This window comes from Ovis aries, chromosome 1, assembly GCF_016772045.2.
Source record: "Ovis aries strain OAR_USU_Benz2616 breed Rambouillet chromosome 1, ARS-UI_Ramb_v3.0, whole genome shotgun sequence".
NCBI lineage: Eukaryota > Metazoa > Chordata > Mammalia > Artiodactyla > Bovidae > Ovis > Ovis aries.
In genome coordinates, this window is record NC_056054.1 from 92,400,985 (window position 1) to 92,423,697 (window position 22,713).

General features: G+C 43.8%; 1 protein-coding gene and 1 non-coding gene across 3 annotated transcripts in view; both read right to left on the reverse strand.

The window, feature by feature from the left end:
• Positions 1–482: 482 nt before the first annotated feature.
• Positions 483–22,713, reverse strand: part of TSPAN2 (tetraspanin 2) — a 44,075-nt gene continuing 21,844 nt past the window's right edge. Inside the window, exons 3-8 of one of the 2 annotated variants that reach the window (XM_027973481.3) lie at positions 15,963–16,060; positions 14,715–14,789; positions 13,223–13,321; positions 11,805–11,876; positions 8,491–8,574; positions 483–5,274 (exon numbers count right to left, since the gene is read on the reverse strand). In XM_027973481.3, the coding sequence (XP_027829282.1) occupies positions 5,209–5,274; positions 8,491–8,574; positions 11,805–11,876; positions 13,223–13,321; positions 14,715–14,789; positions 15,963–16,060 (494 nt within the window). In that variant the 3' untranslated portion in view covers positions 483–5,208. The remainder of the gene's footprint in view (positions 5,275–8,490; positions 8,575–11,804; positions 11,877–13,222; positions 13,322–14,714; positions 14,790–15,962; positions 16,061–22,713) is intronic. The other variant, XM_027973487.3, reaches the window with a different exon arrangement.
• On the reverse strand, positions 2,613–2,684 carry TRNAC-ACA (transfer RNA cysteine (anticodon ACA)). Its single transcript has one exon. It is a non-coding gene; the product is annotated as a tRNA-Cys (tRNA).

Consider the following 22,713-nt stretch of genomic DNA (forward strand, 5'->3'; position numbering starts at 1 on the left):
TGCCTGCACCTGATATTGGTCAAAAGAATGGGCCCAATTCTTCTCCATGACAATGCCCAACTGCATGTCGCACAACCAACACTTCAAAAGTTGAATGAGTTGGGCTGCCTCATCAGCCATATTTACCTGACCTCTTGTCAACTTACTACTACTTCTTCAAGCATCTTGACAACTTTTTGCAAGGTTGTCAAGCATCTTGACAACCAGCAGCAGGCAGAAAGTGCTTTCCAAGGATTCATCGAATCCCGAAGCACAGATTTTTACACTACAGGAATAAACAAACAATTCTCATTGGCAAAAATGTGTTGATGGTAATGGTTCCTATTTCGATTAATAAAGATATGTTTGAGTGAATTATAATGGTTTAAAATTCACATCCAAAATCATAATTACTTTCATGCCAACCTAGTAATTAACAAAACTCAAAAACATAATAATTGTAACAATAGGTAATATTTATCAACGTCAGTTATGCTAGGCACTTTGCTGGTTATACCTTTTAATTTAATTTATATTTCTTCTATTTAATATAAGTAAAACCATCATAAGTTATACAGGGCAAAAACAAAACAACATCAAAATTTTGGATGGCATATTAGCTAAAAACTTTGTGAAATCAGCATAGATTTTGCTTTGCAGCTTTCTGGACATATTACTTCTATTCTTCATGTGTTCTATTCACATGTATTCGACATGTGTTCCATGTCCCTAGGAGACAGCCATCTGAATAGTGGGCTCCTGAAATGTATTTAGTCATCCTGTTAAAATAAGAATATCAACAAAATGATTAATAACATTTTGCATTGGTATAGTCTTTTTACCTTTCAAAGGACACCCATATGCAATACCTCACAGATACATCTTATAGAAAAGAGAGTCATGTTGAAAGAAAATAGAAACTTTTTGTCTCTCTTAAAATATGCGTGTGTGTATGCTATGTCCTGTCAGTCACCTGTGACTCCTTGCGACCCTATGGACTGTAGCGCACCGGGCTCCTCTTGATTCTCCAGGCAATACTGGAGTGGGTTGCCATGCCCTCCTCCAGAGGATCTTCCTGACTCAGGGATTGAACCTCTGTCTCCTGTGGCTCCTGCACTGCAGGCAGATTCTTTACTGCTGAGCCACTAGGGAAGCCCATCTTAAAATATACCTTGACACAAATTTGATTTCGATGACCCCAAACTAAGATGATGTAGTTAAGCAACTAACTTCAAAGGCCTGTTAGCGCTCCCTCCTATGGGTAGGGAAAATGGGGTTGCTGAAATCAAGGGCCTGGTGGTCAAAGGGCATTACAAGGGAGCAGTGTGCAATTTTATAGGTTGTATTTTGGACAATAAAGGAGCTACTCTGGGGAAGAGAAATGTAATTTAGGTGAAACAGTATTAATTGAAATAGAACTATATACAATAACTTTGTGAGAGTGTTGTTTTTAAGTCCAGTTCTCACTTCAGTTCAGTTTAGTTCAGTCACTCAGTCGTGTCCAACTCTTTGCGACCCTATGGACTGCAGCGTGCTGGGTTTCCCTGTCCATCACCAACTCCTGGAGCTTTCTCAAACTCATGTTCACCAAGTTGGTGATGCCATCCAACCATCTCATCCTCTGTTGTCTCCTTCTTCTCCTGCCTTCAATCTTTCCCAGCATCAGGGTCTTTTCCTGTGACTCAGTTCTTCACATCAGGTAGCCAAAGTATTGGAGTTTCAGCTTTAGCATCAGTCCTTCCAATGAGTATTTAGGACTGATTTCCCTTGGTATTGACTGGTTAGATCTCCTTGCAGTCCAAGGGACTCTCAAGAGTCTTCTCCAACACCACAGTTCAAAAGCATCAGTTCTTTGGTGCTCAGCTTTCTTTATAGTCCAACTCTCACATCCATACATGACTACTTGAAAAACCATAGCTTTGACTAGACAGAACTTTGTTGGCAAAGTAATATCTCTGCTTTTTAATATGCTCTCTAGGCTGGTCATAGCTTTTCTTCCAAGGAGCAACAGTCTTAATTTCATGGCTATAGCCACTATCTGCAGTGATTTTGGAGCCCAAGAAAATAAACTCTGTCACTGTTTCCACTGTTTTCCCATCTATTTGTCATGAAGTGATGCGACTGGATGCCAGGATCTTAGTTTTTTGAATGTGGAGTTTTAAACTCTTTCACTTTCATCAAGAGTCTCTTTAATTCTTCTTAGCTTTTTGCCATAAGGGTGGTGTCATCTGCGTATCCGAGGTTATTGATATTTGTCCCGTCAATCTTGATTCCAGCTTGTGCTTCATCTGGCCTGGTATTTCGCATGATGTACTCTGCATATAAGTTAAATAAGCAGGGTGACAATCATCCTTGATGTACTCCTTTCCCAATTTGGAATCAGTCTGTTGTTCCATGTCCCATTCTAACTGCTGCTTCTTGACCTGCATACAGATTTCTAAGGAGGCAGGTAAGGTGGTCTGGTATTCCCATCCCTTTAAGAATTTTCCAGTTTGTTGTGATCCATGAAGTGAAGTCACTCAGTCGTGTCCGACTCTTTGTGACCCATTGGACTGTAGCCTACCAGGCTCCTCCCATGGGATTTTCCAGGCAAGAGTACTGGAGTGGGTTGCCATTTCCTTCTCTAGAGGATCTTCCCCACCCAGGGATTGAACCTGGGTCTCCCGCATTGTAGGCAGAAGCTTTACCATCTGAGCCACCAGGGAAGTTGTGATCCATGCTGCTGCTGCTGCTAAGTCACTTCAGTCGTGTCTGACTATGTGCAACCCCATAGACAACAGCCCACCAGGCTCCCCCGTCCCTGGGATTCTCCAGGCAAGAACACCTGGAAAGTTTACTATTCTCTTTTTTTCATCAATTGTTTGGGTTGATTGATATTAATAGTTAGACATTTAGATAAGTTGTATGAAGGTGTGGATAAATATATACTGGAATTTTAAGATAAATCAAACAAGCAATTGCAGTACATAGAAAATTTAATTTGAAATAACTTAAAATATTTCATCAAGATGCTTTGATTCAGTGTCTGGGTACCATACATTTAAGAAAATGTTTGGGTCTGATCTCATATTAGTTCAGGTAAACAAATATAACCAAAAACTTATATATGTGCATATATATTTGTACACATATATGTATACATGTGTTTATGTATATACATGTATACATATATTCAAGTTACGCATATATGTTCTATATATGTAGAGAGAGTCAAGATATATATGTATATAAGTTTACTCTCACTCAGAGGTTAAATTCTCTACTTTTACTCACGGCACGTATTTTAGAAAAACTACTCCCAAAAGTTGCACTTTAATTACACATGGAACAAATCTCTACTCTTCCACTTTTAACTAGACTTCTTTAAGGTTAATTCAGATATAGAATGAAACTCACTTTTGTTGAATCCCAGAGGAATCTGAGCTGGAAGAAACCTAAGTATACCCTGAGGCTTGTTTCTTGTCTTTAGGCAGACAAATGAAGTAAAGCCACCAAGAGAGATGGACTGATTGTTCTTTACTTTCAGAGCTCTATTTCTCAACTACCAGCACAGAAACATCTATTTCATGAAGTGATTTTCTTAAAACAATCCTTTTGTTACCTATGGACACAGCGACGTAACTATGCACAATTAAATTTTTAGCTTGCCTCCAACTGGACTTTCTTTCTAGAAATCTTCCTCCATGGTTATTAGCAGTAGCAAGTATGGCAGGAGAAACGCAGTTCTCCAAGGGAGTGAGATTATTTCAGATGGATAGGCCTTTTCAGCAAAATGTTTTGTGAAAGTTTCTTGAAGTGTACACTTTCCTTTAGTGCAGACCCAAAGACTTGTGTTCTCACACGAGTATAAACTTAATTGGGGGTTTCAAAAGTCCCCCATACTTTCATTTTTGTATGGCCTTTTAAAATGTAAATTTAAAAAAATCTATGTTTTACTAGATGCAGCAAGTTGTTAAAAATGGACATACATGTCCATTTAGATTATAAATTTGGGATTACAGTGAAGCATCAAGACCATAAAGAACACAAACATTTTATTTTTATAAAGAGACTTGCACAGAAGGAACATGTTTCTGTTGTGTGTGTATTTTTATTTCCTTAGCTTGTCTCTGTTGTGTGCACAAAACTAGGAGAGGATATTTTCCTTTATTTTGGTTTAGCTAAGGATGCTCATGATATAATCTATTTTAAGTGGCGAAAACTTGTAGTTCTTAATCTATAAAGAATTCTCTAGGTGAATAAATAAGAAAAATACAAAAAATTAGGAAAATATGTAAACTCAAGTTATGAGGTATTTCAAAGATACAGTGCCAGTAAAAATTTTCTTTCCCACAATTTGCAACTGCCAGATCTCTTGCTTTAGTCTTTCTATGCTTCCATCTGAAGAAACACAGAAAAGTTTGAGATCAAAGCCCTTTTGTGGATGTGAGGGTGGCAGTGGTTCAGAGAAGAGTCAGAAAAGGAAAGTAATAAAGCAATATTTAAATGTCTTTATATAAGAACAAAAATATTTCCTTAAAAAGTTGTTAAAAGGTTTTCCTTTTGGTCCTGAAAGCACTCAGTTTTATAGAGCATGTAATTGTCTGTGTGACACTTTCTCCAGAGTGAAGTGTTTTTTTAATACTAGGAAAGTATGACTTATTCAAGTTAGATTTTCCATGCTATATTTAGTTTTACAGGTGTATTTAATCCTAAATTCTGGGGAGATTACATATATAAAAAAAAATCCCAGGAAACCCTTACACCTAACCCAAACACAGTCGCTTTTACCACTGCACCATGATCTCTCAATTTCTGTGGCTTATTGCTTCCATAAGTTAGAAATCCCTGAATTCTCTATATCTTACTTCCTATGGCTAGCGTCTGAGAAACTGACTTACTATCATTTGTCTTTTAAACAGCCAAGTTTCTTTTTTCAAAGCTTTTTGATCTTTTTCTTAGAGTTAAACATGCTCACATACCAAGATTCAGGAATTCCCAGCAACCAGATTTCATTACGCATATACCAGAAACACACAGATCACACACGAACATGCTCTCAGTCAGCATACATAGGCATTCATTAAAGGTGCAAACCAGTCTTGAGCCAAACACACATACATGTGCAAATGTACAATTAACAGCAAATTATTTTAGATCCTAATGTCCTTTGAATATTAAAAATGAGCCAGGAGACAGCCCCTGTGACATTTGTGTACTCTAGATTACACTTTTCATGTAGAAGTAGCTTCATATCACATCTCGTGAATTTCGTATCGCACAGCAAAGGACCATGCTGAATACCATGCCAAAGATCTGAAACAGAAGAAACCACTTGTTAATGACTTTCAAATGATGAAAATTGATTTTAAAAAAAAGGCCAGCAAACTGCCTGCATGTTTAACTCAAGTTAACAAGTAATTATAGCCAATAATTACTGGTTATATGTGGCACTTTTATGTGTGATACATAATTATGGCTACTGGTTAAGACTTCCATTAACTGCTTAAAATACATTCCTATTTTATTATTGTTATAAAAATAACAAGACTCTGCTCTAAGAAAAGGCATCTATTTCTAGCTTATAAGACTGTTCTTAATAATTATAAAAGACTTAATACACTACTGGTTTTAGAATTTTATATTTCAGGTTAACCCCAGATCTCATTTTTATTTTTACTTTGGAAAATGTGTTTGTGGTAACCATTTGTTGTTTAAATACACTTGTGGTCCAAATAGTTTTCTATTGCTGGCAAAGCTTTGAATTTTTGCAACACTGACCACATATTAAAAAATGGAGCATCTTGGGACTTTCCTAGTAATCCAGTGGTTAATACTCCAGGCTTCCACTGCAGGGGGTGTGGATTCATTCCCTGATCTGAGAACTATGATTAAGATCCTGCATGCCATGCAGCATGACAAAAACAAACAAACAAACAAACAAACAACAACAAAACCAAAAAACACTGATTCATTCAAAAAGTGGAGCATCTCTTCATTTCCAGTCCATTTTTAAGTGCAAATGATTCTTAATAAAGCATCATTATTTATCTCAATAGTTTCACCAAAGCATAAACTGGGGTGTTTGAACTACGGCATTACTGATATCTTTTTTGTCTTGGATAATTCTCTGGGAAGCTAAATATCTGGCAAAATCAACAGCTACTTAAATGGTTTGAACAGAAGGATGCCAAAAAATCATTTTTGTCTTCAATAACTTCTACAATTTTGTAGAGTCTATGAAACGCTATGTGTAGATGTGATATTTATAAACTGCTACCAATGTTTGTTCAAAGAAATTAGTATCATAACTCTGACTCTCTCCTCAATCTCATCCTACATCAGACTAAGACCTATAAATGCTGGATTTAAAAAGGCAAATGTTAAAAATAAATAAATCAATAAAAAGGCAAGTGTTATCAGTTTTTGGAAGGGAAAAGATAGGGAATAACTGGGATCGGGACTCCAAGCTTCTGACTGACAGAATTCAGGACTAGGGTGTGGCCGGGGAGACACCTAATGGCCATTTTGTTAACTGATTACACGGTAAAACTTACCTTATGAAGAAAAGAATTAGAGAAGGAACTTTAGGGGTGCTGAGTCAAGATGGCCAACAGAGGGCATTCCCCCTTTTCCAAGGTTGTGAGGCTGGGTACAACCCCTACTTAAGCCACACTGTACCCCTACAGTCTCCCCTGCCACTGTCGTGAGCCAGGGGTGACCACTTTCAGAATGCGCAGTCCTTGAGACTGTAAAATTGTTGGCAGGGTCTATTTGATACTTCTGTTAATGCAGATCTTTTTCAAATCTTCTGCCTCAGAACTGTCCTTGGGAAGCCACAAACTAGTCATCAGGCTAGCCCCAGGGTGGGTGGGGAGGGCCCTGAGAGAAGTCCCCAGATAGGGATGTCCTCAGCATAGTATTTTCACCCATTGCCCTAGGCCTCTGTGCTCTAAATGCAAGAAAGGAGCAGAGATGACTGTGTGTCCCCTGAGAACTGCCAATTCATTAATTTCCTCACAATTCCCTTGCCCTTGCCTTAGCTTAGACCATGAATTAACCTACATAGGAGGACTAGAGGGTAAGTCTATCTTGTCTGCTCAGCTGTTCAGTCATGCCTGATTCTTTGTGACCCTATGGCCCACCAGGCTCCTCTGTCCATGGGATTTTCCAGGCAAGACTACTGGAGTGGGTTGCCATTTCCTCCTCCAAGGGATCTTCCTGAGCCACGGATTGAACCCACATCTCCTGTGTCTCCTGCATTTACCTTCTTTACCACTGAGCCACCTGGGAAGCCTAAGTCTATCTTGAAGTGAAAATGAAAGTAGCTCAGCCGTGTCCAACTCCTTGAGACCCCATGGACTGTATAGTCCATGGAATTCTCCAGGCCAGAATACTGGAGTGGGTAGCCTTTCCTTTCTCCAGGGGATCTTTCCAACCCAGGGATCGAACCAGGGTCTCCCACATTGCAGGCTGATTCTTCACCAGCTGAGGTCCCAGGGAGGCCCCAAGTCTATCCTAGCATTAGCTATTACTCAACCCCTGGACAGTGGAAATCACCTCTTGAGGGGCTTACCTAAATCTTACTTCCCTCCAACTTTATCTTCCACATTGAACTACATGTCCTTCCAAACCTGGGTGGCTCCCCTCTACCTGAAAGGATAAAGCCCGACCTATCAAAAGGTAACACAAAGAACTCAATTATGCGGACCCTCCTAAACCATTCCAGTGTCATCTCTTGCTACACGTACCATAGCTTTCTGACCCTATTGACTCTTGTACATTCTTCTTTTGGGCTCTAGAGGTACTGAGCTATTTGCCGGTGCATGGGTGCACTATGCTTCAATTCACACTTCTATATATGCTTTGCCTGGGTCCTGGGTTTGGGAACACTCATTACATGCAGATCTAGCATTTATCGACTGCTGCATTCCAGACACTTTATATGAATTAATTTCTAATTTTTCTTTACAGCTATTATCCCACTTAATCTTCACAACAATTTTATGAGGTTGGTATATTAAGATCCCCATTCTGCAGATGAAGGAATTAAGACATAAAGAAATTAAGAAAACTTCCAGTGACCCCAGGGCTTGTAAGTAGTGGAGCTAGCAGTTGAATCCAGGGAGTGGGATGCCAGAGATCACATTGTTAATCAGCACATGGTGCTGCCTCTGAAGATCATAGGTGAGAGAGTTTAACCTATGTCATCTTCAATTTCTAACAAAGGAAGAGACTCGGAATTAAAAATCACTTGTCTAGTTTAAGCTTGATGGCCTTAAAATGGGAAGCTATTGCAACGATAAACTCAAAGTCATAATTCGTTTAAAATGGAGATTTGTATCACATTTTTAGAGAATTAAGTATTGATGGATCTAATTAGCTTTGTTCTTAGATATCCTGTCAAAAAGTCTTTGTCTTTTATGAGAAATCTCTCCGACGACACTGCCACATCACACTTGAAGAGAAGTAAGATGCAAAGGTTCAAAGCTTCTTAGGGGTCAAAGAAGGTACATTCTAGAACTTTCTCACCGTGAGACCTGCGATTCCAATACCGACAATTCCGATGAGCTGGAGCTTAACACTGATTATGCTCTCAATTTCATCAATGCAATTCTGTTTTGGAAAAGAAAAGGTCAGGAATAACAACTGATGGTATGTCTGAATCATCCAATTCCAATCCATGCCTGGGAGAGTTGACCCATGTCAGCTTCTGGTCATATTTAAACCATTCCTCCTAGGTACTTAAAATCTCCTTTAGGTTCTGATAAACTGGGAGAAAAACCTAAGTTGGGAGAAAAAGAATAATACCCTCCTTTTGGTGGAATTTTCCTATTTAGGCCAATGGCTGCTTCAAAGCCCTGAAACCTAGTTGGAGGAAGCTATTCTGGAACATGAGGCATTTAAAAATTTGCAGCCTCTCCTTCCTTTCAGCAAATAAAAAATAAGTAAAATACACCTAGAATAAAATCCCTTGTTTTGGGTTGCCATTTACAGTTTAAATGATTTTATATACTTTAAAAAAATACTTGGTCCAATTCACTATGCAAGGTAGGCATCACCTAGTGGTAGGTATGTAAGTAAGAAGCTATAAAGTCTGTACAGGTTCAAATTTAACAAAGGAAAGCCAAGTGCTGGGGGCTGGAGGACTGTTTTCTTCTAGGGTGGCTGAGATGGATGGCCTTATTCTTCCATCTGTGTCCCACAGAGACTGGGCAGGGCAGGTCCAAAGAAACTTCACAGATGGGGGAGTACTGGACAGGGGCAGAATAGATCACTCGTATAATAATTGTAATTACTTTCTCCAACTTTTGTTTGGTCCTCTTAAATACAGAGGTATTCTTGTAACCCAAATTTGCCCTTCGGCTGCCCAGGTCCTTTTTCTTGTCAATGATGAGCTCTCTCTGATACTTGCATAAGCTATATGAAACTCTTACCACTATCCTCACATCTCCTATCATACTTCATTCATTCATGGTTAATTCATTCAACAAACATTTCTCAGCATCTGCCTTACATGCCATGTCACTGGAATGGCATGGTAGATTTGGAGAAAATAAGACATGGTTTCTTTCACTGTCAGGGAGCTAATAGTTTAGAGAAGGCCATAGACTCACAAAAACAATTACATTGCATTCTGGTAAAAGTTAGAGAACCACTGCTTTAGATAATGACTCCTTTACTTACTGGAGTCAAGCCATAGAAATTCTTCCAACTTTCCTCACTGGCACCTATAAACTTACACACCCCATTCATCCCGTGCCAGGTACTGCTCTCTGCAGGGAGCATGCGAGGCACACTGCTTCTTGTCACTGACCTTCTCTGTGGAAAGTTAACCCCTTTACTGACTCTGGATCTTTTTCTCTCCTCACTTCTGGAAGCTCATACTGCCACTCATCTCCCTTCCTTCCTACACATTCAGCCTCTCCTTCTCCACTGACACTGTCACTTATCATGTAACACCATGCACATGATCTGCAGTCTAAAGCAAAAATCCCCTCTAACAGTGTCCTCCAGCTCTGCCTGTGTCCCCTTCTTTCTTCCACAGAAAGTTCCTTTCTGTGGAAAAGGAACTAAGAGGTAAAGTGAGGAGGTAGGATAATGTGAGGACCATGATACAGACGCTTCTATGAGCATTCTCATCCTTCCTTCCTTCTTTCCCGCATGTTCTTGCGCTTTCCCAACTGCTTCACCAAAACTGCGTGGCAAATGTCATTAGGAGTCTTCTAAGCATCAGATGCAACACACTATTTCCAGCCTTTATTTCCTTGTCCTCTTCTCAGCATTTGACTTTAGGGACAAGCCACCACCGCCCTCACTCTACAGAGCATTGTCTTTGACTTTCCCTCATTCTGACTCCTCCTACACAGTCTCATTCCGGCTGCTTGTCCTCACGTGCGCGCGCCCGGTCACTGAGTTGTGTTCAACTCTTTGTGATTCCGTGGAATGGACTGTAGCCCACCAGCCTGCTCTCTCCATGGAATTTTCCAGTCAAGAATACTGGAGTGGATTCCATTTCTTTCTCCAAGGGATCTTCCTCCTGACCCTAGGATCAAACCCTCATCTCCCATGTCTCCTGCATTTCAGGCAGATTTTTAACCACTGAGCCACCAGGGAAGCCCACTTGTCCTTAGCTTACCCCTTAAACGATAGTACTTTAGCCCACCTCATTCCTTATTCTACATGCTCCCCTGGGCATTTCCATCCACTCCTAGGCTTTAGCTATCACCAGCTTGCTGGATTCTGACACCTGCGTCTTCAGCTCAGATTACCTGCAAACGTCACAGGTACCTAGTGTGCAAACTTGACTGAAACTGAAGCTGTCAACTGCTCCTTTCCCTCTGTTCACCTCTCTTAGTGAGTGAGCCTCTGTCTACCCAGCACGAGCCCAAAGTCTCAGCTTCTTCCCTTTCACTCCCCACCCTCATCTAGTCAGTCACCTAGGGCTGCGGGTTCTACCCTGGACATCTCTGAGTCTGTCACGCCCTCTCCCTCCCCTCTGTCTGTAACTTGCTCTAAGCCCTCATCCTCTCTTACCAGGGAGAAAACAAGCGTCACCTCCATGGGCTCCCTCCATGAATCTCCAGCCTTCTGTTCTACCAGTTACACCCCGTCACCTGAGTGCTCTTTCTACAATGCAAAACCGATTATGTTCATCCTCCACCAAAAGCAACGGCGTCCCTCAAGTTCCAGGTATAAAATCATGCCTTTGCCAGCCTTTCCAAAAATGTCCCTTGCCATTCCCTCTGGGCTCCCTATTCTCTTGCAGTCCTGGGATTTCACACTTGCATGTTTTCTGTTCCTGCTACTTTCAGGACCTGGAATGACCTCCCCTTGTTCAAACTTGGCTCAAGAATCCCATCCATGGTCCAGCTTTCCTGACTCCACCGTGCCTCCACTGTATGCTGGGCAGATACTGTACTCTGCACAGCACCAGCTCCCTTGACTAGTCTGTGAGGCCACTGAGACAGGGACCATCTGCTTTTCATCTTAGAGTTTTCAGAGCCTGGCATAGTGCCTGTCGTGTAGCATTTAATGAAGCATTTATCACTGCCATGACCCCCATGGAAGACACTCGTGGGGCAACATTCTTAGAGTGCACACCCCTGGCCTTGGTGAGCTTAATTAATGCCACTCTATTTGCATTATTACCGGCAAGTCAGCACACCATTATTCCCCAGGGTACCAGGAGATTGGGACTCAGCATCGCTTCACTTGTTCTATATAGAATAAAACTGAGGCTAGAAGCCACTGTGAGAGGACGTCCTAGAATCACACCCTCCATCCTGAGGAGAAGAACCATCTTAACACCACACGCAGGATAGGAATCTGGTAGAGAAGCTTACCTTGTGTCCTAGGAGCTCCTTTGGGCAGGTGGGTTGGACCTGTTCAGAGCTTTCTTTTCCACAGCACTGAAACTAGAAAGTCAGAAAAGAGCTTTTAGGGAAGGTATTGAGAGGGCACAGAGGGAGAAGTAGCAGTTACAAGTCTGGGTCTCTCTGTAAACGACTGGGATTGCTGAGGCCGCAAAACATCCTTGTCACCTGACATTGCAACCCAACAGCCATTCTGGGGAGAGCGTGGTCATATGGTCACGCTGGCAAAGCAGAAAAATGACTTCACCAAAGTGTCCACCTTTAATGACAGGAAGTGACTGAAGGCAAGCCAAACAAGGCAAGAAGCTGAGAGTGCCTGTGTAAATTGCTGTTGTTAGACAGGAGCTGGGTCTTTAGATTTTTCCTTTTGGCTTTGCCGAATGGCTAATGTCTTATGAGCTTCAGGAAAGGCTCATTAACTAAAGAGAGCCCGGAATAGAGAGCAGAAGTGACCACAGAGAACCCCAGGGGCTAAAATACTGCTGCTCAAAGACTGGCCAGCCAACAGGTATCCTGCCTTAGGGCTGCCCTTCAAAGACAAAGGAACTTGTGTGCTGTTTGATGTCCTTGGGGTGGCTGTGGCTGAAAAGGATAAATGGTTGGCAACTTCCAGGACAGACCTGTGACATACAAGAACTGGGCTACCTGAAAACACCTGGCCAGGAGCTCACTGCTGCTTCTCTGCATCACAGTGGCTGAGAAGTCAGGACACCATTGGCCTGGCCTGTCTCCCCCGGAAGTCGTTCTCGATTAACCGCTGGCAGCTGAAGAGCACTACACGGACAGCACGTTCCCACAGCACGTCCTGGGAGAAACGGCACATGCCTCCCTCACGTATCCCTTTGTCTCACAACTGGGGGAGCTGAGTGAGGATCAGGGAGGCAAGGAACTTGCTCCAGGTCATGAAGCTGTTCTGCGGCAGAGCTGCAGCTAGAGATAAGCTCTTCTGACGTGAAGGTCATGGTTGTTTCTGTTACACCGCAGGGCCACTCTTGACAGAAGCTGGTATTTACTTGGGCAGCTTTGCCTCTCTGGGTGCATGTCCAGACCTCCTCTTGTCAACTCTGCGTTAGACCTTTTTCTCTTCTAGAGTCTACATATAATGCAAACGGTGACTCCCACGAAGGCAGAAATACAATGCTGCTGCCTGGCTGCACTCAATTTATTCTTATTTTTAATCTAGGTGATTAGAGAGAACCTAGCTTATGCATAATATTTGTTGCTGTTCAGTCGCTTGGTCATGGCCAACTGTTTGGGACCCCATGGCCTGCAGCACGCCAGGCTTCCCTGTCTTTCACTATCTCCCTGAGTTTGCTCAAACTCACGTCCATTAAGTTGGTGACTCAGTAATCTTTAGAAGATGAAATTTGAAGGAAGAAGCGCCTTACCGTTGAGTGGAAGGTGGTGAGAGTCCCATTCCCCTTTTCCTTGTCTCTAAGGTAATCATTATAAGCTTCTTCATACATGGTCTGAACATGTCGTATTGCCTGAAAAAAAATCAGGAAAACAAAGGGACATGAGTGGGAAGCTTCAAATGTTCTCCTTTCCTCAAGAAAAAAAGCCCTCTTCCCCATCCTTCAAGATTATGGCCTTTCCATGTGTTTATTTGGACTTGAGGGTAATTCTGCATATATGGACCAGATTGCAGGTTCTAGAATTTCTAAGATGCTTCTGATGGAAGATACACTAACCAAAAATAATTTTCACAGAATAGAAAGATTTCTTAGAGTGGAGGTTCTCAGCCCTGAATGGACAGCAGCAAAAACGGAATCCCAGGTTCCTGGGCCCCACCCAGGTGATTCTGATGCACAGCCAGGGTAGAAACCTATGCATTCTTGGGACTCTCTTGGTAACAAGCACTCAAATCTTTTCATGACATGGTTTAAAAGGTGTTCATGACCAAGGAAAACTGTTTCAGCATTTCAATACCATAGAAAATGCAGAGAATGCCTTTTCTAGTGTAACCACATGTGACCCCCAAATCCATAAGCTCTCAAGAAGTCATAAGATCCAATTCCTCCAACTTACATATTTGAGGTTAAAGGAATTTGAGTAAACTCCAGGAGGTGGTGAAGGACAGAGAAGCCTGGTGTGCTACAGTCCATGGGGTCCCAAAAGAGTTGGACATGACTTAGCAACTGAACAACAACAATTTCGGAAAAATTCCAGAGGAGGTGATATTTACTCATTCTACATATTTACCATTTTAAAAATCTAAAATAAATTCATAAACAGATTTGATAGCATGTGAATTTACATGAAATACAGCAAAACTTAAGATTCCATTCTTCCTCCTCTTCCATTTCACTCCTCTTTGCATGTTTAAGTCTAAAAAGTTCCCTTCGTCTGTGGGTTCTTTTGATAACCTCTCCTGCATACCTACAGTCTGAGCACAAATCTAAACTGGCTTCATGGGCACCCAGAAGGCAGACTGTAGTCTTTGAGGTTGACCTGTCCTCTGCCCAGGCCAAACCCCTAAGAACAAAGGACAGGTGAACAGGGATGAGAATGTGTGTTCTCCCCCATCCCTACTTCTCACACCTGTAATCTAGCTCCTCCCACATTCCAAACGGGATCACCTTAGAGATCCTTTTGTTACAAAAACCCATAGATTCCTTCATGTATCTAATGAAAGCAATTAACTACCTCCCCAGGAATATATGTGCACTTACATGTATGCGCACACACACACACACACACACACACACGTCTGCTTAAGTCTGCACCACATTTCTGGTTAAAAATTCTGCATAAAAGATAATTCTGGGGGTTATTTGGCTTTGGAATATCACTGTGGTTGTCAATATTCTCACGTCTTTTGCCATAAAGAGAACATTTTTAACCATCATTAAAGAACATTTATAAGTAACATTTACTTACTACATCCTTGCCTATGAAAGCAAATACTCCAGTGGTTATTTCAGCAGCAAATATCACCAATAGGCAGGTAAAAAACTGTAAAGGAGAGAAAATACTAACTTCATTAATTCAATAACCTTTTCAATTTATTTAACTTCTTAAATTCTAATTCCATTTGAAAAACACAGTTATTAGTTTGAACAGAAATATTACAGAAGGAAGCATCTGATCCCTTGGTCCACTTGCAGTTTGTTCGCTCAGTAATTCATCCAGCAATCATTTATTGAGCATTTGCTCTGGGCCAGGAACTGCCCTGGGCACTGGGTATACAGTGGTGAATAAGATAAGATCTCAGTGTCTCTGCTCTTCTGGACATAATATTAATAATAGAAAGAGCAGGAAATGATGAATGAGTAAGCAATAGAAGAGTAAGATCATTTCAGAGTGATATAGAAATCCCACCACCTAGAACAGTGCCTGGCACCCGTATGTTCAGTGACTGCTTGATGAACAAAAGAGGTTCTATAAAGATATAAAATCAGACCAGGAGACAGAGAGTGACTGGAAGTGCTGGATTTGGGGAGGAGGCGACCTGAGACCGCATGCTCTAGATGGATTCTCTGAGGAGGAGGGAGTAGAGGTAAAGGGTGTCCTTCCGGACAGATTTCTGCTCTGATCTCCTGGGTCTGCTCTGATTAAACTAAGTTCAGTCATAAACAAGACAAAAGATGCTCCACAACAGGGGAGAAAGAAAGAGTGGAGAACTGAGGAAGCGAGTTAGAAACCTTACATGGCAAGAGACCAGGAGAAGTGGCCACAGTTCAAACATCAAAGACTGCAGAGAGCAAGGAGAGGCCGCCTAATAAACCTGCTGTTTCTGATGCCTCGTGGAGAGATACAAAAACTTCCTTCCTGCTCCTCTTTTTCCTTTGGTCACACTGGCATTGGATGGATAGCAGTTAACTGCAGTTTTCCCTTTTTTTTTTTTTTTTTTAAACAGAGGCTGCTTGTTAAAACCACAAGAGGGATGTTGGCTTAAATTATTGATCTCAAACAGCAGTACTTTTCTTGTAGATAACAGTGTTTCCCTGACTACAGGAATCTTGTAGCTGCTTCAGTCACTGTGAGGTATCATCAGTCACTTTTCCTCCCCAAACATCTTCACACTAAGGAACTAATTTTTTTTTTTTTTTCATGCTTTCCGTAGACATAGGGACAAAGATAATGCCCAGTTCCAGGCCAAGTCCCTCCCCATCTCTCCCGACTTACAGATCCAAGAACACACTGAGACTCCCTTGTGGCTCCACAGCACCCGAAGAAGCCCACAGCCATCATCAGGGCCCCTGCTCCAACCAGCACATAGAGCCCTGTGGGCAGAGGACAGAGAAGATGCTGACCAGGCAGGACGGGCTCTCTCCCCAGCACCAGTGCTGCCAGCCTGGCCTCCCTCACCACCACCCCAGGCATCCTGCCTGGCAGAGCCTTCAGTTGTTAATACGACAAAGGTTAACCCTTAGGGAGTGCTTCCCGCTGAGCGCTTCCAATACCTGCACCAGGATCCTGAGAGGGAGAGGCTACTATAATCCCCAGGGAACAAAGAAAGCTTGTGTTTACAGAGGTGAAGGAAGCCGCTCAGGGTCACACAACGAGCAAAGACTGGCCGGTGCCTCTGTTCCACAACTCTAAGTCACCTCCAAGTGCCTTCTATCTGGCTGGCACTGTACCTTCCAGCCTCCACTACGCCTGTGAAGTGAGTGTTAGTGCCATTCATAGAAACTGGTAACACTGAATCCAAGGGTGGTGAGGAGCCAGTGCCAGAGCTTGGATAAGAACCCACATCTTCCTAGGAGCCCGTGGTCTCTCACGGCACTCTGGAATTAGTAGCTGTCCCCACCTTGTGAGAGGCCCTGAGGACAAAGTGTCTGGGAGGGGAGAGGGCTGTTGATCTGCCCAGGCAGAGACAGGGAAGCAGGGAGGAGGTGGGGCAGAAGCGGGAGGCTTTTAATTAAGGAGAGGGGTGGAAGACACAGTGATGAGGCAGTAAGGCTCTGTGTGAATGATAAACTTTACAGGGCAACACCACATACACAGGACACATGCTAGGTTATACATGTCACAGGAAAAAAGCTGGTGAGGGGAGGTGATAAGGTAATATGCACCAACAGTATTATTGTTAATAGACTTAGCTACATTTGCTTTAAGGGCTTCTTTTCTCCAGGAACTATTCTAAGCACTTGGCACAAATTTATTCATTTAATCTTCATGAAGCAGGTACCATTATTATCTTCATCATTATTTTTTTCTTTTTTTTTTTTTTAGGCAGAGGAGCTGGGTCCTGAAAGTTGAGTGATTTGCCCAAGATCATAGAGCTGGGATAAAAATATCCATCTGTCTCTAAAGCCAGCTCATGGCCATCAGCCCATCCTGCCTCCCCAGCAATAACAGTGGCCTCAATTTGAGTGATAATTGTGCTCAGTTCTAAAGTCAAGCCACAGGAACAGCTGTTCTCACAGAGAAAGAAAAGGGCAGAAATGTTCTCGTTGTGCGAGAAAGAAGGGCAAGCCAGGTTCTGACTTCCTCTTCTGATCCTGAGATAAGTTAGAACACGATATGGGGTCTGGAACTTGGCTTGCTTAGAATCCCATGCCCATTGCCTCAACTCTATTTTCTGCATTTTATTCATGTGAGTCACGTGAAAACCACACCCATCCATGAGGGCGCGGGGAGTTGGCACGCCACCCCTGTGGGGAAACCCTGAGGCTGGCCTGCAGGGCGCCTCTGGGGCCCCTCTGGGTGCTGACGCTGGTTTGTGGGCAGACCTCGCTCTTCCCTGATGAGAGCTGAGCAGCAGGCCTGCCACCTCCTGCACCACGCAGGCTGTTTTCGGCCCCTTTCAGAGTCGGGGAAGCCCTGTTCTTCCAAGGTCCCGAGACAGGTATTTATGTATTTCCTGCTAGGCAGGCTCAGCCACTTCCTCCTTTTTCCTTTTCCCTAAAAAAATAATTCCATGGAGAATGGATGTCGTAATGAGAGAAATGAAAACATATTAAAAATAATACTACTGTTGGCCCCACTGCCTAAATACCTTATTGTTCTAAAGAATTTCTTCACTTTTCAAAGCTCTTTTATTTCCGTCTCCTCAAAGCAGTAAGTAAGGCAAGTATTTTACATATTTCTATTTCTATAATGGGGGTCAGGGCAGCAAGAGGGCTCCAGGCAGGACACACAGGCCCGAAGCCCTGATTCCACCCCATTGGAACTGATCCCTCACAGAACATTTCCTGGTTGGGCCACCTCATTGGATGGATTTCCTGCTTACGATGTCCATTGCCTCTTCACTGCTTCACGATACTGTCTACAGATCCTGCTTGGAGTCACAGCCTAGAGACTGGACCCCCTGGGATCCTTATCCATCCTACACTCCAGTCACATAGGAATTTATCATGATGAAACTCAGCCTGCGGGTTCCCATATATGTCTTTCTCATCTATAGATGTTAATCCTTGAACAAACGTTATTCACCCTACCTAGAATACGCCAGGAACAAGACAGAGTTCCCAGTCAGTGTTTGTTGGATACGAGGATAAAGGGAGAACAAATCAGATTGGAAAGTTTGGATGGACTGTCTACCATCACCTATCTTTGCTTAGAGATACATGCTGGGGCTACATTTCAACAAGCATCCAAGAAGCCATCACATGGCTGCGCTCTCCTGAGTCAGGCAGATGAGGACTGGCTGCCCAGCCTGCAGAAAGACTCCTGAGAGTGTGCAGCCTAGGAGGGAGGGGTGCTCTTGAGGAGGCTCAGGTACAGTGGACAGAGGCACCTGCGTCTGAGGAGGACAGAGCTGCTCCCCACTGTGAACAAGCTCACTCAGCCCCTTGGCCTTCTGAAATAAGAGCTCCCTTAGAAAATGTGCTTATTTGTACAATATTCCATTCTTCCAGTGGTAAAGAATCTGCCTGCCGATGCAGGAGATGTGGGAGACGTGGGTTCGAGCCCTGGGTCAGGAAGGTTCCCCTGGAGTAGGAAATGGCAACCCACTCTAGTATTCTTGCCTGGAGAATCCCATTGACAGAGGAATCTGGTGGGCTACAGTCCATGGGGTGTCAAAGAGTCGGACATGACTGAGCACATACACATACCCCATACTCCATTCTTAGGCTATCAGAATCACAGAGCTCAGAGCAAACACCCTGAAACTAACCCAGCAGCTCCAGTTCCCGAGGTCTCTCCCTGGCAAACCTCTCCCCAGCACACCTCCTGTGCATGTGTGGCCACAGGACTCAGCCCCATGCCAAACGAGCACTGCTGGTTGGAGTTGATGTGAAAATCAGACGAAATTCTACTTGTGGCAAAGGTCTTGGGCCTGCTGAATCCAGTTTCAAATCTGGCTGTAATACTCTGCACACCATGGGGCCACTTGTAGCTTCCAAGGACACCTTATCCTTTTTCTGATCTGGCCCTCAAAACACAGCTGTTGAATGGATAGACTGATTGGCAGGCATACTTGAACTCCAAGATGCTTTCTGTAAGTCAGGAAGATCCGCTGGCGAAGGGATAGGCTACCCACTCCAGTATTCTTGGGCTTCACTTGTGGCTCAGCTGGTAAAGAATCTGCCTGCAATGCAGGGAGACCTGGGTTCAGTCTCTGGGTTGGGAAGATGCCCTGGAGAAGGGAAAGGCTACTCACTCCAGTATTCTGGCCTGGAGAATTTCATGGACTATATAGTCCATGGGGTTGCAAAGGGTCGAACATGACTGAGCGACTTTCACTCACTTTCTGAGTGTGGGAGCCCTTTTGCTCCCACAGCAGCTTTGTGACAAGGGGATAACCTATACCCAATCCCCTATGCTTCCCGAGTACTGTTTCCCTTAGTTTGAGAAAGAGAAAACATTTTGATATTGGACTTTTAGCATTAACAGCTGGGCCTTGCCATGCCAATGATCTCCAGGTGACATGCTACCACCAATTTCCTGATCATCCCATCACTTGTCTCTGGTTTCAGATCCTTATTTCTAAGCTGGAAGCATCATTCCAAGTAATACAGAAAGGAGACAGTGACCTCCTAAAAGCCTTGTCTAAGTCAACTCATTTTTAAATGGCTCACCTTTTAGGGACTGAATAGTGGCATGGTCATCAATTTCAGTGACCTTTTGGCAGCAGATGATTTTACATATCCTTCTAACGACCGTTTTTCATCTAAAAATATTTTTCTCTGCTTCTGTGCAACTTTCCCTCCCTCCTAGCTTGTTGTGGACACATACAGTTATATATGAATTTAGAATACTGGATGGGACTTAATTTATGGAGAAAGTTAGGACTTGTGTGCTCAGTTGCTCAGTTGTGTCCGACTCTTTAAGACCCCATGGACTGTAGTCCGCCAGGCTCCTCGGTCCATGGGATTCTCCAGGCAAGAATACAGGAGTGGGTTGCCATTTCCTTCTCCAGGGGATCTTCCTGACCCAGGGATGGAACTTGTCTCCTGAATCGGCAGGCGGATTTTTTTTATCACTGAGCCACTTGGAAAGCTGGCTAAGGAATTGCGTCCTCGCTAAAAAACAATAGCAGCTGTTAGTTATTGAGTGCTGTTGTGGGAGTTTAACATGCCTGAGTCATGGAGTCATTCAACACTAAGAGTGACCACCACCACTCCCGGGCCTCAGGGGCTCTGAGTCTGTACTGTGCCCCTGACGGGCTTTATCTCAGGAGCCTGGCGCCTGAGCAGCCTCGGTGCTGTCAGCTAGTCTCTCACCCTGACTACGTGGCATCTAAACCACTCCAATATCTCCCCTTCTCCTACTCTCCCAGCAGCTGTGCCGCCCGCAGACTGACTCCTCCCTTGGCCTGCCCTGCAGTAAGAACAGCCGCTAATACTTATTGAGGGCTCGCTGCACGAAAGTACATTCATAGGTTAAATCATCTCATGCGCACATCAGCCCTGTGGGGTATGTAGAAGTGGTATTCATATTTCAGAGGGGAGGAATCTGAGGCACAGAGAGGTAACTTACCGAAGATCGCACGGCTAGTAAGGCTCGAAATGAACCAAACCCGGGACTCTACTCCAAAGTGCGCGCCCTAACTCCTATGCTACACTTGCAGTAGGAACCAGAAGAAAGGTGATTTTCTTAACTGGAAATCTGTAACTGTTCACTGGAAGGACTGATGCTGAAGCTGAAACTCCAATACTTTGGCCACCTGATGCGAAGAGCCAACTCATTGGCAAAGACCCTGATGCTGGGAAAGATTTAAGGCAGGAGGAGAAGGGGAGGACAGAAGATGGGATGGTTGGATGGCATCACCGACTCAATGGACATGAGTTTGAGCAGACTCTGGGAGATCATGAAGGACAGGGAAGACAGGCGTGCTGCAGCCCATGGGGTTGCGGTCCATAACAAAACAACAACAGTAAACGGCAGGAGGGCTCTTTTTCTCCTTCCTTGAGAAAAGTGCCCAAGGAATATAACACTGATGATTTCTGGGTTTTCCCCTCAAAGCATTTTCTGGGGTGGGAGTCAGAAATCTGGGCCTGCCAACTGTGTCTTTAGGTAAGTCCTCTTATTTCTCAGTTTTGTTATTTGCAATATGGCAATAATTATCTATACTTAAGTTCTTGTAAAAATGCTTTGGAGAAATTGTGTCAACAGTGTAAGCTATAGCACATGCCTGCTTTGAACTACTATGAATCTCAGGTACAACTAAAAATTGAGAAGTAAAAAATATTACCAGAGTGAGTCAGAGTCTTTAAAAAGCCCCAGAACACTCAGCACTGTAACGCTTACCTTACACATGACAACTAGCCACAATCAAAGCCAGGCTCTGCAGCTCTGTATTCGCGGAGGGACAGCCACAGACAACCTGGGATTCCAGAGAGTGAGTGGCTGAGTCTGAGCAGGCTGCTCCTTCCCCTTGGGGAAGAACCTGCTGATGCCCTCCATCCTTTGCTCACAGACATGACTTCATGTGTTCCAGCCTTCTGAGGGCCCAGGGAATCTCTCCCCACCCTGTGTCTCTGGAAGGAAGATCCCTGTGTTGTCTGTATCCCTAAGGGGCAGCCCCAAAGTTGTAATGTGAGAGCAGAGTGGCATGTTAGTGGAACTTGGAAGACATTGGGGGTTTCTCCCAAGAGTGAAGGAGACCAACATGAAGAGGGTCTGGGAAACACCAAGTCACCTAGCCTTTCTTGTTGCCAGTTCCATTCTTGCTAGGGTCTCCCTTCTCCACCCCAGCAACCAGTGGTCGTGATGCCCTGGGTCAGCCGCCACATCTTGACCTGAACTCAGAAGTCCTTGAGAAGAGGTGGCAGGTGTATTCAGTCTGACTGCCCTGGCTCCCTGGCCTCATTTCTAACTCCCCTCACAGCTGGATCCTCTCCACACTGGTCCCTCACTATGAAGTCAGTTCCAGATCTTTATTATATGAAGGGACGTTCTCTCCACCACCAAGGAGGAAGACACAAGGGTCCCAGAAAGGAAAGGATCCCCCTAGAGGAGGAAGTGCGTGTGTGCTATGCTAAGTAGTGTCCGACTCTTTGCGACCCCATGGACTGTAGCCCACCATGCTCCTCTGTCCTTGGGGATTCTCCAGCCAAGAATACTGGGGTGGGTTGCCATTCCCTTCTCCAGGGGATCTTCCTGACCCAGGGATGGAACTTGTGTCTCCAGTTGGGTTTTTTTTTTTACCACTAGCACCTTTCGAACAGTGATGTTTGAGAAAAATCTTGATAGTCTCTTGGACTGAAAGGAAATCAAACCAGTCAATCCTAAAGGAAATCAACCCTGAATATTCACCGGAAGGACTGAAGCTGAAGCTGAAGCTCCAATACTTTGGCCACCTGATGTGAAGAGCTGACTCATTAGGAAAGACCTTGATGCTGGGAAAGACTGAAGGCGGGAGAAGGGGGTGACAGGACAAGATGGTTGGACAGTATCATCGACTCAATGGACATGAGTTTGAGCAAACTCCAGGAGATGGTGAAGGACAGGGAAGCCTGGCGTGCTGTATCCATGGAGTTGCAAA